General features: G+C 42.4%; 1 protein-coding gene across 3 annotated transcripts in view; it reads right to left on the reverse strand.

Moving 5' to 3' along the window:
- The window catches only part of LNX1 (ligand of numb-protein X 1), an 80,052-nt gene that overhangs the window by 13,019 nt on the left and 49,366 nt on the right, over positions 1-17,667 (reverse strand). For 2 of the 3 annotated variants that reach the window (XM_031048909.2, XM_031048908.2), the window contains exons 5-8: positions 13,210-13,365; positions 10,136-10,338; positions 7,055-7,426; positions 2,186-2,323 (exon numbers count right to left, since the gene is read on the reverse strand). In XM_031048909.2, the coding sequence (XP_030904769.2) occupies positions 2,186-2,323; positions 7,055-7,426; positions 10,136-10,338; positions 13,210-13,365 (869 nt within the window). The remainder of the gene's footprint in view (positions 1-2,185; positions 2,324-7,054; positions 7,427-10,135; positions 10,339-13,209; positions 13,366-17,667) is intronic. The other variant, XM_005149085.3, reaches the window with a different exon arrangement.

Consider the following 17,667-nt stretch of genomic DNA (forward strand, 5'->3'; position numbering starts at 1 on the left):
CTTTTACTTATGCCATGTCCACCTTATCTCAGAGAACAAAACCAATAGCTGATAAACTGGCTAATGCTCTAGTTCTGAGGAACCATGGAAGGGAAAAACAGATTTCAAAGCAGTGCGTGGTAACAAATTGTCCTGTTACATTTCAATGAAGAGTCATAAAAGTACTGGTACTTGTATGCTTGACCATGTAGGACCAGTTTTCCTTTGAAGCTCCTCTTCCACATGTCAGTTTTTACATGGTTGCAGATAGAAAGGAATTGGGGCGACTCAGCTGAGTCTAAGGCAGTGATGAAAGGAAAGTAAAGCCTTTCTCAGTAAACACACGTAGAGCTTTCTTTGAGGTACAGCTGATAATGAGTAAACCAGTTAAAAGACAATGTTTATCAGTGACTGCATTTCAATGCATTCTCTTCTAAACAGTTGTCCTTCTCCCTCATTTTGAAGTGACCTCAGAGGTCAGGATTAAAAACCCATAACAGCTCATCTCCTCCTCTTTTCATTTTTTTCCCTTTTCTGTATATTTACTGGAAAATAAATATTTACAGCAGATCATCACAACATCAAAGCCATGACACACGTCTTGTGGGCAAAAGACAGAGCTGTGTGTGTATGGAAAATGTACTTTACCTGAAGACTAACCTGCTTAGGTGCTCAAAAAACATTGCCTGCTCCAGCAACAGGGTGACAGATTTGCTTTAAGTACTAGACAGTTTGTTGGAAAGGAGTAAGAAAACAGTTCCAATTAAAAACAAGTGCCATTTAATTAATGGCAAAGCTCCCACTGACTTCAAAGAAATCGAATCTGGCCTGTTTATACATGACAGCCTGGCTTAACAACCTCAGCTCCACAAGACAGTGTTTCTGACATCTTTTCTTTTCTGAATCCAGGCAGCAGCCAGAACAGATTGGGCTATGCCTGCCCTATCTCCATACACAAGACAACAGCCCGATGAGAGCCTGTGCAGGACAAGTCTCCCAGCACACCATGTGCCTGGCATCACTGCCACCAGGGAAGGACATGGTCACTACAGAGTGCCCTCCTCTTCCTCCAGCGCCTTGTTGGCTCCATGGCTGATTGCCATTGGCCTGAAAGAGAGCTGCCTCCTCATGGTTTCCAGATGGAGGCAGGCTGTCATGAGGGCAATGGCTTGGCCAAAAGTGGTTCCTGAGCCCTCATGTGAGCAAGACAGCTGCTGGAAGCTAGAGGTTATTTTTGGTGCTGAATACAGCCAAGGCTTGAGAGCAGATTTTAGCCCATGCATGCTTTACAGCAAGAACTGCTTCCATCAAAGGGGCCATTCCCAACCTGCTATTATCACCTCCTGCAGTAAGCTCGTGGGGCAAAACACACCTTAAAATTAATCAGAATTCAAGTCAGTTAGCAGTCTCTCTATCAATCACACATAATAAAGCAATACCACTGACAGCAGCAAACAGCAGACTCATCAAACCACATATATTTGAAATTCCTTTGACAATAAAGCCCCTCCAACAGACATTGAGTAAACTCAGAAAAGGTATTTTCAAGGCTCTTGCTGCATTGGTTTCTGCTCTAAAACCTCATATATTTGACCATCACAGTCTCTCCCACTTATGCAAGTCTTTCTGTGGAGCTTGGACCCAAAACATGTTGGCTCTCTGACTTATGCAAGTCACAGAAAACCAGAATGCTAGCAGCAGCCATGGAGACCACAGCCACTGTCTGCTGTTGAACTGCTGGCCAGGTCAGAGTACAGGTACCTTAAGAAATGGGCAATGACTACTAATTACCTTAATTTTCATGCAGCTTATGGGAATCTCTCAGGCCAGTGTATAAAAGATTTTGTCTGAAGACTTTGCTTCAGACAGAGAAACTTCAGATAAGCTTTTTCTTTTCATTGGAGTGCATTGCCCTGTGGTGGCTCACACTGCTGGCCAGATCCATGACCATGGCCAAGGTGCGGTGTGCACATCAGCCTTCTTCACTGCCCTTCACCTTCTCTTTCCCTCTCTATTCTGGACAGGATCAGGGCAGACACAGTGTATAAATAATGAGGAGCACAGCTTTTATGTTTCCATTGCGAAATAATTGTTCTTCCAGTGACAGAAACCAGAGATAACACCCAAGACACCAGAACTCTCCGTGTCCTCCCAGTCCCCTGCCCCATGGATGTCAGAGCAACCACACAAGCGCTCATGTCCTCACCTTGCTGGGGTTGTTTCTCTCGGTGGGACAGGGCTGCGGGCTGCCACTGCTGTAACTCCAGCCTGTCTCCTGCAGGATGTCAGGGGGCTGCTGCCTGGTCTGCCGAGACACGATGAAGTGAACCTGCTTCTCACTGGCCTGCAGGAAAAGGTACAGCATGAATCCCACCACCCCAGCGCAATAAAACCCTGCACGTCAACCCCAGAGGGCTCACAAGACACGGGTCTTGTTTAAGCATAGTTTGGATTTCCCACTGATGTGGTTGCAATGACATAAAGCATCACTTCAGGCCAATAAAGACCATAAAAATGTACTGCCAGCTACTTCATAGTTCTATTGAAAATTCGGTGTTAACTCTGAAAAACCCTTCCTATCCATTCCAAATTTGTCTGGAGGCAGTGATCCACCACAGTGAGTGTTAATCAACTTACACCCACCTTTGTACACCACTGCAGAACAGCAATGTGCCTGCTACAGGAGAGAGATGGACAACCAGAGCTCTGAAAAAGCTCTCTCATTACACTAACCCTGTCATGAGGGAGGTGTTCAAGCCTTGGCTGGTGGAGGTACAGAATAAAAGATGTAACTGGGTACAGCTGCATGCAACAAGCCTGATCAATGTAAGGCATCTTAAAGAAAGGAGTGTGCAACCATTTTGAGAAGTAAAATCCTACTGTACCAGAGCACAGAGAAAGAGGGAGGACACAAGCAAGCACACAGTGTAGTGGCATTTAGGATGGGAAATTAGCCCAAACTCTCACTCTATGAACAGAAACTGCAAAAACACTTAACCCAAAATAAGCTCAGAATTGTTCTGGCCTTTTTGCACAGTACAGTCATAATACTTATGTGTGTGAGAGATGCTACAAAGCTTCTCCTGAGTTATGTTTTTTTGATATTTTTAAGGTTTTCTGTGTATTCCTGATACTTGTGTTTTTAATTCTGTGTACAGGTGAATTTTTAAAAACAATTAATTTAAAGCAACATACTGAAGTGCACAAATAACCTCAATGCTATAGAAGCATTCTCAGAAGATAAAATACTAAACCTTTAATCTCCTGTCCAAGCTAAAGGCCCTGATGCTCTGGCAGGCAGGAGGGGATCTCCAGAGGGAGTCCTGCCTGGCTGCTCACAGGTTACTGCTGATGAGCTGCTCTTGTATCTGGTGTGGAGCCCCTGTGAGCACCCCTGGAGCTGCAGCAGTGATGCTTGTTGGTACCACAGACCCAGGGTATCAGACCTCCAGAGCCAGTTGTTGGGGTGCTGGGGAGAAGCTCCAAGGAAAGCTGGCATTGAACAAGCAGCTGGAAACCATACCCAGATGCAGTTGCGCTATTGAAATGAAATCTCCCTCAGACAGTTAACTGAAGCCAGAGGAGGCCCCTGGGGTTTGTGTTGTTATAGCTTGGTTTGTCTTCTCTGGGTCTGGGTTCAGCAGTGGCAGCTGGGAGTTAAAAAGTGTGTTTGAAAAATGTCACTGTAGTTAATAACCAAAAGCAACCTACCTCTCCTAAACCTCCATCTTCAAGCCTGAAATCTGCATGTTCAGGCTGTGCTATCTCCAAGGAAGGTGATATCTCAGTGAAAAATGTGCACGTCTTTGTTACTTGCCCCATATCTTGGGGGATCCCAGTTTGTTCATAAGGAACTTGAATCTTCACAGACCCATTAGACATCATTTGGTGCATACACACATATTTCAAGATAACTTCCTAGGTATTTTTATCATGTCTGTTTTTATGGAATATTAATTCCTGGACTACAGACTCAACTGCTACCCAAAAGTAGAATGCTGTGTCTCTGAATAAAGGAAACTGCCCTGGTCCCTAGTGTGTAATATCACTGAGATGGAATTGGACAATACAAGACTAAATCTCCATGGCCTCACAAAAATCCATTTTTTTCTAAAACAAACAACCTCAACTTACGCAACTTCTGTTTAAAACTCATCTGCTGCCACATGGTTAGGCTCAAAGTTGGTTATTTAGAGAAAGGTTGTAAATGTGATTAATTCCCTTAGAATGACTAGCAAAAGTTCAACAAGAGTCTCCACTGCAATGTTGCATTTGTCTCCAGGTCAGTCAGGTTGAGTAATTTCTCAGAAGTACAGAGTTCTTTAAGAAGTTACCCAAACAACAAGACCAGTTTTAGTATTTATGTACTTCCAGATAAAACCCATTAACACATCTACTGATCAGAATATTAATGACTGCTTCATTCTGAGCCCTCCCTCCCTCATAGTACTTGTTTTTCCCACAATTCCTTCTCTGGATATTATGCAAGAATACAAGAAATTAGGTTAGCTTTGAGACTGAATGCAACAAACAGCTGAAACAATCTACTAGCATTAAAATTTGTGTTACAGCCAAAGCAAACCAAGCTGGGAGGCAGAGACATGGTGGCAACTTCTGAGCATCTAGTAGGCAAGCAAGAAGCTGCCCCATCTCTTGCGGGGATGATGGAACATGGATGTGCCCCGAATCACAACCTGCTTTCTGCTGGCAGTGGTTGTCGTGATGGAGACACGTGTGTCTGTTAGAGCTGCACAACCGTGGTGGGGAAAGGAGGGAGGGATGAGGGCGAACATCTGGGGGCAGTAAAGTCTGGCTCAACCCTTGCAGCTCAGCTTGATGTGCTCACATGAGCGCCCACTGATCTGTTACCTTGTTCCTCTTCTTGTCACTCTCATGGAAAACAGATGTGGAATGTCACGTTATTTAGGTTAAAAGTGCCACATCTGACACAAGGCCATGACTAAAGATGATGCGACAAATGGGAAGCAGCAAACTCCCAAGTGTTACAACGTGTGCACGTTCCTAATTAGGACATACACGTTTTCTTCATTCAAGTTCTTGTGTCTGAGCTTATAAACAGTCAGACACCTAATCCACTGATAAACAACTGCTTCGCATATGCTAATATATAATTGCTAATAGCCTGGAGAATCAGCTTCATCTCAATTATTCATTATTTAGAAGTCAAAAGTAATCAGACTGTACAGAAATCTGATGTTCTCCCATCCGTGCTTCTCCTAACAAGCCACCACCACAACCTTTTAGTGAATCTTAGTTCAATTTTTAAAGTGTATTTGCAACTTCCACCACAACTAATTTGAAGACCATAGTGTGCTGTGAGTGACAGCAGACAGGATACTGTTGAGAAATCAGAGGACACAGTAAAACATCCCTTCGTGTAAGAAGCAAATGCAAACCATTTGTGGCTTCAGCATAATGGCATAACATGGAAACAGGAAAGGCAAAGGATAGTTGATGAAAAAACATGACAAAAAAGACACAGGTTCCAGGAATTTTGCATTAGACAAATGTGATTCATGGAGCTCACATTGATGCAATGTAATCTGTGCTGTTTAGAAACCTAAGTCTCCCCTTTGATGGGCATGTTGTTTAAATTCCCAGGGACTGGTGTGCATTTCAAGCATAATTATAAATAACATCCACTCCTTGGAACCCAATAAGAGCTTTAGTTGTGCTTTTAAACACTTGTGTGTGAATGGTCTTGTTAGTAATTTTTTCCATTTTATCTCTAGCTTGCATGTGTTTTTTGCTTATGAAGCGTTGTTGCCTTGTTTTGTAGCCATAAAGAACCTTCCAAGAATACCAGCTTTTTAAAAAGGTTTTCATTCCAGACTTATTCCCCTTAGAGAATTTAAACCTCCCTGCCCCTCCGCCTTCTGCTCCCGGTTAGTGAGACACAAAAGTAATGCAGAAAGATGCTGGATCAGAATTTCAACAACTGGCATTACGCAAGGGGACACTGTTCTCTTTACCTAAGCTATAAACTTCCCAATAAAAGCTGGCTACAGCCAACTGTGAACCTATGCTAAAGGAGGAATCCTTTCCACAAATGCATGAATTCAACTGCTTCTTTCAGTCTGACTCATGTTACTCTGATTATACCTGTCAAAACGGGGAAGCAGCCAGCCTGGTTTGACATCTTGTTATGGAGGCGTATGAAATTCTCCAATATGTGAACATTCCGCATGCCTCCAAATGCAACGCAAAACTGCACAAGTATAATAACCGCTATAAATATAAGACAAAAGCAACAAAAGATTCTTGTCTTTGTTTTTTATGTTGAAGTTTTCTAAAAACGTAGGCTGTAAAGTAAGAAAAATGACAAGATTTCTGGAGGGGAAATTAGGCAGAAGCTGACTGATTTTGCAGCTGAGAAGGACCTAGGGCTTTTTTTCTAACAGTTTTGTGGTAAAACGGTTTAGTGCATTGCAGAGGCACCCCTTTGGTCCTCCACACAAGTCTAAATAACCATGTATGAAAGCTACAGATCCTTTTTTATAAAACATCTGGATTTCCATATGCTGTATTTCAGTAAGGAATATCTACAAGATATGGGGTACCTTCAGTCATGAAACACGCTCATGATAAATCACCGAGTCTGGGAGCCTAGGAGAATGTTTATCCTGAAACATGATGTCCATAGCCTTAGGCTGCTCTGGTTTGCTCCAGGGTTGCACCAGGAATCACTGTGACTCCTTCTGAGCTGGAGGAGTGAGGATCCAGCTTGACCCAAAGCTCCCAAGGGTGCAGATTGGCTTGCTTTTTGGCAGATGTAATCACTCTTTGGTAATGCACAGAATGCATGGAAGTTTGATCTGTGCATTACAAAGCCTGATGGTAACAGGCATCACTGCAAGAGTCCATGCCCATATTCACCCTAGCACTTACAAGTGAAACCAAGGAGCTTTTAGAGATTTAAATTCCCACCTGAGCTTGACACATCTCCTTTCCTCCCACAAATACACACACATCAAGTCTGGCCCCTCCTCTGCCGTGGACGGAACAAATCACACTGCAAAGTTCACACACTGGGGTCGAGGTGGTGGTGACAAACCTGTATCAGCTGGGCTGCGCTCTCTGGACTGCCATACCGATGGTCATGCCCATTGATGGCCAGCACCCTGTCATTCTCCTGAAGGTGTCCATCACGGGCAGCCACTCCGCCTTCCAGCAAGTTGAAAATAAATACCCCTGGCTCATCGGCCCTGCGGACCAGCTTTATTCCCAGCTGCTCATCCGGACTGCTTTTGTTTAGCACAACATGGAAACTGTCATCCCTATTGCAGTGAGCATCAACGGAAAGTCCGCTGTTTCGGCACCGGTACCTCTGCTCTCGGAGCACCGTCAGTCGGAGCACATGGCAGGGTCGCTTCAGGATTGACAGGGCATAGTTGTGAGGCACATTTTTGATGTCCATGCCATTCACCTGGAAGACAGAAGCATAAATCAGCAGCAGAAAGACCATCTAATTTAAATTGGCACTGGAGAAGGCAGCTCTATTTACACAGATGTCTTCATACAAAGTGACGTGTGCTATTTCAAACTGTGTCACGCAGGAGGCCAAGTTTGCGGTGCAGAACACTCTTCCCCCAAGGAAAGGACGCACTGTACAGACACTTCCTGCATGGTTTTTTTCCCCTTTCTTCCTGATAGTCTCCAGACATCTATGTTATTTTTCAGCTTTATTATTGCTCCTTCCCAAGCTCCAATATCCTTTCATATATCTTAGTTTTATTCCACTAGCTTCTGATTTCAAATAGCCTTGCCAGCCTTTCCTTTCCCTCCCACCACTTTCCTGCTGTTTCTCTTCCTCATTATCTCCCAGCTGTTCAGTAGGTACAGTAAAAAGCTTTCCCAGCTAACAAATCCTCTAATTAAAATGATTAAAAGATCCTCAAGAAGAAGTTTAAATTCCCTGCATATTTACTAGCAATTATGCTGATTTACCACACCAGAGAATTGAACTTTTTCTATTTCTTAGTGTTTTCTAATAAGACTTATCTTGTATGGCAGTAAAACTGCAAAACTGCCACTTCCTTAGTCTGGGTAGGGAAAAGAAAGATTTAAAGAAAGAGCTTCCAGTCAATCCTGTCATGCCCATGCGTGTAAGAGTGACTAGGCATTGCGCTTTATCATTGCTAAATGAAAATCATTTTCAAGGTTGTCATTCATGGCTGGCTGGAAAACCTGAATCAGACAAGCTATTTCTGTGTAGTTTTACACTGCACAGGTTGAACCACTTAAATATTGAGAAACCTCTCCAAAGTGCAACAGAAATGTTCCCCAGCATGGACAAAAGCATTCGGCTGGTGTTTGCTTTTGCAGAGTGCCTCTGTGGGTACGACAGGGCTGTCCCTGCTGCAGTCTGATGGGGAGACTGCACCCCTAGAGACATAGCTCAACCACCTTTAAGTTACTAGCTTGGGTACTGCAAATAGCATGACCTGCAGCAGCACGGGGCTGGAATTGTTAGGAATCCTTTGTAAATCTCTGGGCAGCCAGCCACAGCCAGGGAGAGGTTTGCCAAGCCCCTCCATGCTGCAACCACAGCTTCCCACTGCAGTTTGGATGTGCCCTGCGGGAGCAGTTTTGGCTGAGTGATGCCATTAACTGTGCCGCTCTGTGCTGGCACCAGGACAAAAAGCCTCCCCAGAACACATGACTGGGTGACACTCATCCATGCAGCTACTCCCTGGAACACTATTCTGAGGTTTGTTTAAACAGTGCCAGAGCAAAGTATGCCCACATCTTGATCCTGAAAAATCCCTTTGGCCATGGTCTCTCAGATATAAAACAGAATGCATGTCACAACCCTGGTGTCCCCCAAGTGCCTTCAGCTACCACTGCGGTCATCAAAAGCTAGGAAAGCATGATGGCTTACAGGTGGTGCTCTGAACTTCAAAGAATGGTATCCTCAATAATTACATACATGGAATATGTTGTAGAAATCAGTAGGGCTGGGAGAACTACTCATTAACCCTACCAACCAGGCATGCCAGAGCAGGCAGAAAGATGGGCATCCAGAGTCCCACCTGGAAGATGACCCTGAGATATGCATGCCAGACCTTGCAGTCCACCCCACTTCCAGCTCCTCCAGCCTTACCCCACCTAATGCCACATGGGTTAGCCTTGGTACCAGCACAAGTCTATCTTTGGACCATGCCCAAGTGTTCACCTCTAATTTGGAAAGCCTATGCTGAGCTCTTTGCAGTCTCTGGCCACGGTATCACCAACATTTGAGCTAGCTGTTTTAAGCTGCTTGGGGTATATCTGGGTGAGCTGCAGCTGTATCTCTGGTTTGCAGTGTGAATATACCTGTGCATTCCAGCTACACAAGATCAAAGCAAGAAAAGGAACCAGTATTTTCTGTTATCAATCTTTTCTCCTAAGGACTGAAGCATTAATATAATTTTGCATCCTTGCAGAACTTCGAGTCACTGGGGCAGCTGAGAGTGCAGTTCCCATTTAGAAGCTATTGCTGAAGCAACCACTCATACAAAATCTTTAACCATCTAGCCTAATTCTTGTTCACCTGCTGTACATTTCTATAGAAAGAGGAGCAGAAGTAGCATTCAACAGCTAATGCCTGAATGCTGCTCAAGTTTGATCTTCGGTATTTCACCTGTGACTGCTGGTGGAACAACACTCTCAAAATAGAGCAGGCAGTGTCTCACACTGCAGCGTTCAACGCATCGTACAGAGGAGGCTGAAATAACCCTGACCAGGCCCCTGTCACCTATCCTGGTGCAAATGGGATGTAAGGCAATGGAAACCTCGCTAACTATGATTTAAGCCCACAGTTCAGTAGAAACAAGCTGGGCAAAAAGCCCAACCTCTGATTTCAGAAGAAATCTTTCGCACCAGTGGATCAGAAATGCCAGCAGTCTATTGTGCTACATTGCACTTTGGAGCTACTATGTTTGTTTAGAGATCAGAGAGACCTGGCAGTGAATGGGAAAAACAAACTAATCTATGAGTGTCAAAACCTGTTGAAATGAATGAAATCATCACAGCATGCAGAGGTGTTGAACATCTTTCTGCATGCATTATTCTACCCACACAAACAAGCCACATTGCAAATCTCATCCAGGACTGACTTACACCATTTTATTCTTGTACCTCTGCAGTACCGTACCTTTAGTATCATGTCTCCAGGCAGCAGTCTTCCATCTCTGGCAATTACCCCATCGCGATAAATATGCTGTATAATAATGTGAACCAAAGGAGTCTCACTGCCTCCCACAATCCTAATGGCCAGGTTTTCATGGGGATCAGTACGGTTGATCTTAATGCAGGTAATTTCCCCATCTGGAATCAGGTGATACAACCTGGGAAAACCTGGAAATGCACATTGCAAGGTATTTATTTGACATCACAGCTTTGTTTTGTTAAAACATGTACTGCACAACTTCAAGCACCTGCTCGTTATCCAAACTAGGTTGTATACATGGATGTGACTTATACTAAGTGGGAAGGGAAGGACACATACTTGCTGAGTGGACTTGAAGGTATCTTCTGGTAATTAACACATTCAAACTTCCTTCTCCCCCTCTTACCTCCCCAAAACACAGCCCTAAACCTTTGATGTAATCCAAACAGATGAAATGTACTTAAAAAGACTTATGTGTGCTAATATTTTAAGGGAACAAAATACATTTTCAGTCACTAGAGACCACTTTTGGTGCTGAGGACTTGGTGATTGGCTCATGACATCCAAGGAAGCATTTTTTTTGCCTTCAGCTAACAGAAAGGTTAAAGTTTCTCAGGCAAACCAAAGCACACAGCAGCTTCCGCATAAGTGAGAGAAAGCTTTTGAATTTTTAGTGTGTGGGTTCAAACCAGCACTCATATGAAAAACCTGCAAGTCAAAAATATTAAGTGCTAATATTTTTTCAGTACCTATTTTAAAAATGAAAGCACAGTGACTGTTACTGAATAGTGGTGAAGTGTTACATGAAAATTAACAGAGCAGTATCCAAGAGAAGAAATATTTTCCACTACAGAATTAATGGACAATAAACCAGCAAGACACCAAAACCTCTGGGAAGAGAGCAAATGGAAAGAAAGAACAGGAGAAAAGTATTAAGAAACACCGTGTTGCATCCCTTACCACTTCTTTGACCACATGTTCCTCAGGGCGGGGGGCTGTCTTCCTCCACATCTGTAAAAAGCACCTACCAGTAGCACAGACTTCGACTTTGTGGTTTTACACGGAGTTGACAGGCAATAAAAGTCTATCTAGTCATCTATACAGCCTTCATCAACCTCATATCCAAGTATTCATACTCTTGTAGTAGCAGTTTCTACGCTAATACAAGTTTACTTCAGTTTTGTACAAAACTTTAATGTCTCAGGAATGGAAGGTCCTTTATTTTCCCTGTACTCCCCTATTATCTGAACACTATTTGCCCAACTTGTAACTTGCGCAGTTCTCTCTAGCCTGAAGGGTGGATTCACTCCATCTAAATCCAGGCCTTTAAGCTAACTGCATAATTTAAAAATCTACTTTTTCTCTCTTCCGTTACAGCACATGGGCACCCAAAGGGAACGATACCCACTTCACCGCTAAATCATCCCTGGATGTGCTGAAGTCTCTCCACTGCTATGTGAGAAGAAAGAGGCAATTAACTCTGGCATCTCAGTGGGATGCTTAGAGTCAGATGATTCAAGTACTACTTAAAAATCACCAGAGGCCTGGTCTCTACAGCAGAGTGGGTACATTTTACACTCTCAATGTGGCTATAAGGGTATTTCCATGCAAAATTGAAAATGATAATTTGGATTCCCAGATCTAATCTGCACAGTAACAACGTAAATAAGTATCTCTGTATATTTTGGGTACTACCAAAGCAGTCCTATAATGGAAATAATTCAATTTCCCATTGCATGATCCACCTCATGTTATAACAAACTGTCTTTTTGATTCAAGCACTCATTCTCCCACACCTCATTCTGAAAACTTCTAAAAGAATTACCCAGTCATGTTTCTTGACCATGGAGAACCGTGGACTGAACAAGCTATTGACTCTCTCGTATTATTTTAGTTTGTGATTATCCCAGGGCAAAATCAGAGCAATGTGTCAGTGAACAAGATCTTTGTAGTTCCTTTGCATCTTGAGCAATGTCTTAACTGGTTTATTAAGTCTTGCCGTGGCACTTGGCTGACTTACAATATGACTTTATGCAGATTCATTTAGAAGATTTTTGAATCCTCAATTTCTTTCCAAAGTGTGTAGTCTACAACAGAACAAATCTCCCCAAGACATTTTTCTTGCCAGTTTGCAAGTCACTAAGGTTTCTCTTCATAGCAGATGTACTGCTTCACCTCTTGCCTTCATTTGATCCTTTTATCAAATAGAGCATCATAGAATCATAGAACAGTTAGGGTTGGAAAGGACCGTAAGATCATCAAGCTCCACCCCCCTGCCATGGGCAGAGACACCTCACACTAAACCATGTCACCCAAGGCTCTGTCCAGCCTGGCTTTGAACACTACCAGGGATGGATCTAACTATTCCATGATCTATGATTCATAACTTCCTTAAGCAACCCATTCCAGTGCCTCACTACCCTTACAGTAAATATAATTAATAAATTATACCATTTTTTCCTCAGATGGGCCAATCAACAAAAACAACTCCATGATCCCTTAATTTCTGTTCTCTTCATTAAATACTTGCCTCTTGTTTCATCCCAGAAACATACATGTACGTTTCTATTACCAACAAGTTAAACTGTCATAAGTGAAAGGCCAATGTCTATTTTGATAAATTAACAGTAAGTCTGACATACTAAAGGTATAAAATACATAAATACATATATTTTTTAATGAGAAAATTCACAATCATTTTTTCACCAGTCTGCATACATTGTGTGCAGATTGGTCAAAACCTACCAAGTCTATTTCAAGATGAAGCCATGTCTAGAAATCAGTGTCTTTAACTTGAATTTTTCCAAGGTGAATACCATACCCAGAAAAGGAAGACCCTATTTTAGCACCTGGTTGCATACAGTGAATGATTGCATACAACAGCCAAATTTAAGAGACTCCAACTAGGTTGAAGGCCTATACCATTCACATATACACAGCCTGTTGGGAGGCTGGAGCATCAGTTTGCACAGACCCATTTCACTTATACTTTTAGTTAGAATTCTCCATTCTCTTTGTTCAGGTTTTCCAGAGCAGGAAAACCCAGGAGTATTGCATACCTTTCTTTACCATTTTAAATTTCCAGTCCTTAAATATCGAAGAGCTGCTGAATCTAGAAAGAAGTAAACTTTCTCTCTTGTTTTTGGTGATTCTTGCAGGTATTTCCACAGAGTGTTGTGGTTTTGTCTCCAGGGGTTGTAGGGAGCATTCTGAATCTGTCAATATAATAAAATGTCATCTGCATTCAGAAAGATTGTGTGTGCTTTTCCCTCAAGCAATATTTTATTTATTTTAGTGTGCAATTTTATTGCTATTTTCACACATCCCGTTACAGTAACAAGTAACATTGGAGAGAGCAGCTTTACACAGTAAACTCTGCATGTCTGGTATGATGTAGGACACTGATCGCTCATTAGTATAGTGTCCGTGAGATTGTAATACAAAATGTTAAGTATGCTTAATATTTTATCCCCACAGTTTATAACACTTAATGGTAGTGTTCCTTCAGTGCTCAGGTTTCAGCTGACATCTCTGTCACCATGCTTTTTCTGACATTACTGCCATCAGGATAACTTCTGCCTTCATTCCCAGTATCCAGTGTGACAAAGCACTGTGTAATGTTTGCTATGACTCTTGAGTCCAGATTAATCAAAGGTCACTATAAACAAAACTTGGTGTCTCATATTGCAAGTCCTTATTTAGATCAGAAGGTCTGACTGATGTGAGGTGCCAGACACAAATAAAGCCATCTGCAGGGACATACTCATGCTTCCCAGCACCTGGTCACCAGAATTTAAATGGATATTGTGTAACCTATTCTTGGAAAAGACTTGTGTTTGTGACTTTGTTCTGCAAATCTTCCTTCCCCATTGATTTTCATTTAGCATTTCTTTCTCCCAGTGGTTTGCCATCATTTTGATTTAGTGTCTTCCATTAATTCTGCAGGGATGCTGGTCCGATGCAGGGGGCAATGCCAGCTCTAATGTCCCTTCTGGCTTCTGAATATTTATCTCACCAAAGGAGTCCCAGAATAACTGAAACGTCGACTGTGTCTCAAAAAAGTTGAGGCTATCTTATCTACAGCAGGCAAAGTTTATCAGTCTGCAGTGGAGGAAAGGCTACAGAACAAATCTCTCTTCTGGAAATTGCCTGGCTCATCATCCTAGAGCAGAGTGCTTTGAACCACTCCTATAGGTTTTCCAACAGCTGTTTTGGGAAATTGGAACTGCGACTGAATTAAATCTGAGGAAAACAGGAACAACACAGGATCCCTGCAGGGTGAAGCTTTCCTGAGGCGCAATTTGGTTGGGCTCTACTGTATTGTCCTGGGGCTTGATAAGCCAGTTTCTTTCCTGCATACAGAGAATCTAAAGGCCATGAAGCGGTTGATACCTAGAGCCATCTGTGTGTCACTTACTTTCTTTTCCTTTATGTACCTTTCCCAAACATTGAAGCATTTGTCTATTATACATATATACATACAAATATATAAAAATATAACAAGGCGCAGACTGAACAGTAGGAGTGAGATACACCCATACAGCAGAAGAGTCTGTTCTGTGGTCCCCCACCAGTGCCAGACAGGGCTGCCTTGGCCTTGATTGCTGCAAAGCAGTAACAGATGGTAGAAGTGGACACACCATGAGACTAAGAAGAATGAATTTGACTTTGAACAATATCTGACATCCTCAAGCAATCACAGATTCAATTTATTTTACAATGGTTTCACTGCAGGATGGAACTGATGAACACCTTTGAAAACCAGCAGCACAGCTCCCTTTTACTGTAAAACTGTACAGAGGTTTTTGCAATTGCATTCTCAAATCCTTTCCTCCTCAAGCATCAGCTGGTTTATAACTTGTATTTGTAGATTGGTTTGGCTAAAGAGTATATATCTCTCTAGTCTTTCTTGGAAGCAAATTTAAGTGTGATGGCAAACTAAGACCACCGTGATACAAACAAGCATAGCAATGCTGGAGTAGTCTTTGCTCGGAGATATTCTATCATTTAAGTAGATTGTCAAGGTCATTTACACTAGTAGATCCAGTCAGAAGAGATTACATCTTACATGCATCAGTGCTGGAAGGATGTCCCTGTCATCTTCCCTCACATCTCAGGATGAAACCATCTTTTTTAAACTTTCGTAACTTCGACTTCAGATGTGGAACTCTGCTTCTAGTTCTAAGTGTTATTACAGAGATAACTCTCAGGAAGATAGTGCAAGCTTGGGTGCTGCACCACAGGCAAGTACTTTGCATGGGTTATTTACAAAAATTAAAAATTATTAAAATGAGAAAATCTCAACACCTCCTTCACCAAAACACTTTCTCATCAGTGTTTGCACTTTCCATTCTCTTATAACATTTTCTTCATTTTGGACATTGACCATTTCTCTGCTGAAAATGTCACCAAAACTTTTTAACAGAGGAACAAAGAAAGCCTGAATCATTTAAATTCAAACTGGGTGTATATGACACTGTTTAAACAATCAAAACATAGGGTCTAAATGGAAATCAAGAAGTACTCTTCACAGTGCAGGACTGCCACCAACTCCAGGTATAAGACAACATTAGACTGTAACAATTTCTCCGCTGTAATGATAACAGAAGCACATTTGCCATTATACATCATATTTTTCAGCTTCCCTGAGGAGCAGAGGAGCTTTCCAGAACCAGTACTGCATTCAACTTCAAGTTAAGCAGAATCAGGAGTATTGAATAATTTTTTAATCCCACATCAGGAATGATTATTTTGTCATGGGCCCTCACAGTCACACTGCAGCTGAGAACTGGCCCAACAGACATACCAACTTCACATTAAAGGCACTTCAGATTAAATGCACCTCCATACTCTCCAGTGGGCAAATACCTAATTTGACATCAATACTGCTGATGCTGAGAGCCAATACATAGGTATACAGTATGGTATTTGTTCTCAGAGCTCCTTTGACCAAAATATAGTCAAAACAGATTAAACAGTGACATTTGAGCCAAGATAAAGGGATTCAGAAAACTGGGGACAGATGGGCTATCATACATAGATGGGTCAGATGAACTGACAGCTCCTATATCAAGAAGAGGTTATCAGCAAGAAGGTGTTATTTCACTTGGTGCCCATTGTGAAGCTGGCACAGTCTCAGCTTTATTCTGCTCACGCACTAACTGAGCCTGGAGAGGAAAGGAGCCACAAGAGAGGTTGTGAGGTGCCATCTGATCTGGAGCAATGAGGCATAGCTGAGATGTGCTCTCAGGTGGTCTCAGACATGAACCTGTGAAACCTGTGGCAAGGCTGCAGCAGCTTTCACACTGCGTGTGGGGATCTCCAAGGCCAGGAACCATCACCCACAGGAGCACTGCCATTCTCAGGAGAGCAGAATGGCAGTGGGGAGACAGATAATTGAGTCTGCCTTTCTACAGTAGGTTTGGACTGGACCTTTATTGAGCACAGGACAGAGCACTCTGCAGTTATCTCTGGAGTCTGACCAGCATCTCAGTTGGACCAAGAGTGCAACTGCAGACTGCTCAGAACAGCTGAGGATTTAAAAATATATAGAAAAGAAACAGATAGAACTGAAGTAGGAAACAAGCTTCCAGCTGGCACGATGATTATAGCTGCTACAGAATGAAATGCATTAATTTCCTTCTCCAACACAAAGAAACAGGGAGCCTTTGGGATGCCATTACACAAAGCACCTGTTGCAAAGGACTGAGTAGAGGTCTTTGTTAAAGTACTTGTATTGCTGTGAGTTACTTGCATGCATTTTTAAAGACCAAATTCCAGAACTGTGTAATCAAAATATGTTCTTTGCTAATGTAATTAATACAGTAATTCAGGAACACAGCTTCTGTGATCTCATATGTAAGAATAACTGCTCATTAAGTAATTACATGCCTACCTGGTTTTTCCATTGCAGTAGAATATACTTGGAAGTGTACAGGCATTCTTGGTGCAGAGGAATAAAACCACAAGCAGAGTGAAGGAGAGAATGAGAATCTTTACACTGTCCCTGGGGCCCTGGAGTGACTGCCATGTCAGGGCCCCATCGTATGCCCCTTAAAAATGAGACAACAGTGGTTTGTATTCTACTGGAAATGTTAAGGTCAATGCCATATTCACTCCTCCTTCTGTTAACGTCTGGACTGCAGTGGGTTACTGGGTAGGTAGTGTTGGCATCCCTATAATCCACGCACTCCAGACATGAAACCAAACTTTCAGTGGAACTCGTGTCATCTGTAAGCCTCTATAAGCTCATGAAAACATCTGTGCCCCTGAAGAGGCCCTTTTGTATCCTGAAGAGGTGTCTTTTCTAAAGTATGTACTTGAGGCATGCAGAATTTCACTCCAGCTGTGGAAGGGCAAGCATTTGCTTACAATGAATTGGCATTGTAAGTAAGTGGATGAGAAACATATTTGTCTGCTCAAATAGAGCTGTAGACAACTTATTTGCAAATTTTTACTTGAGAAAAAATGATAAAATATTTGGGACAGTAAAGTTATTAATTATTTCAAACAATGGT

This window comes from Melopsittacus undulatus, chromosome 7, assembly GCF_012275295.1.
Source record: "Melopsittacus undulatus isolate bMelUnd1 chromosome 7, bMelUnd1.mat.Z, whole genome shotgun sequence".
Taxonomy (NCBI): domain Eukaryota; kingdom Metazoa; phylum Chordata; class Aves; order Psittaciformes; family Psittaculidae; genus Melopsittacus; species Melopsittacus undulatus.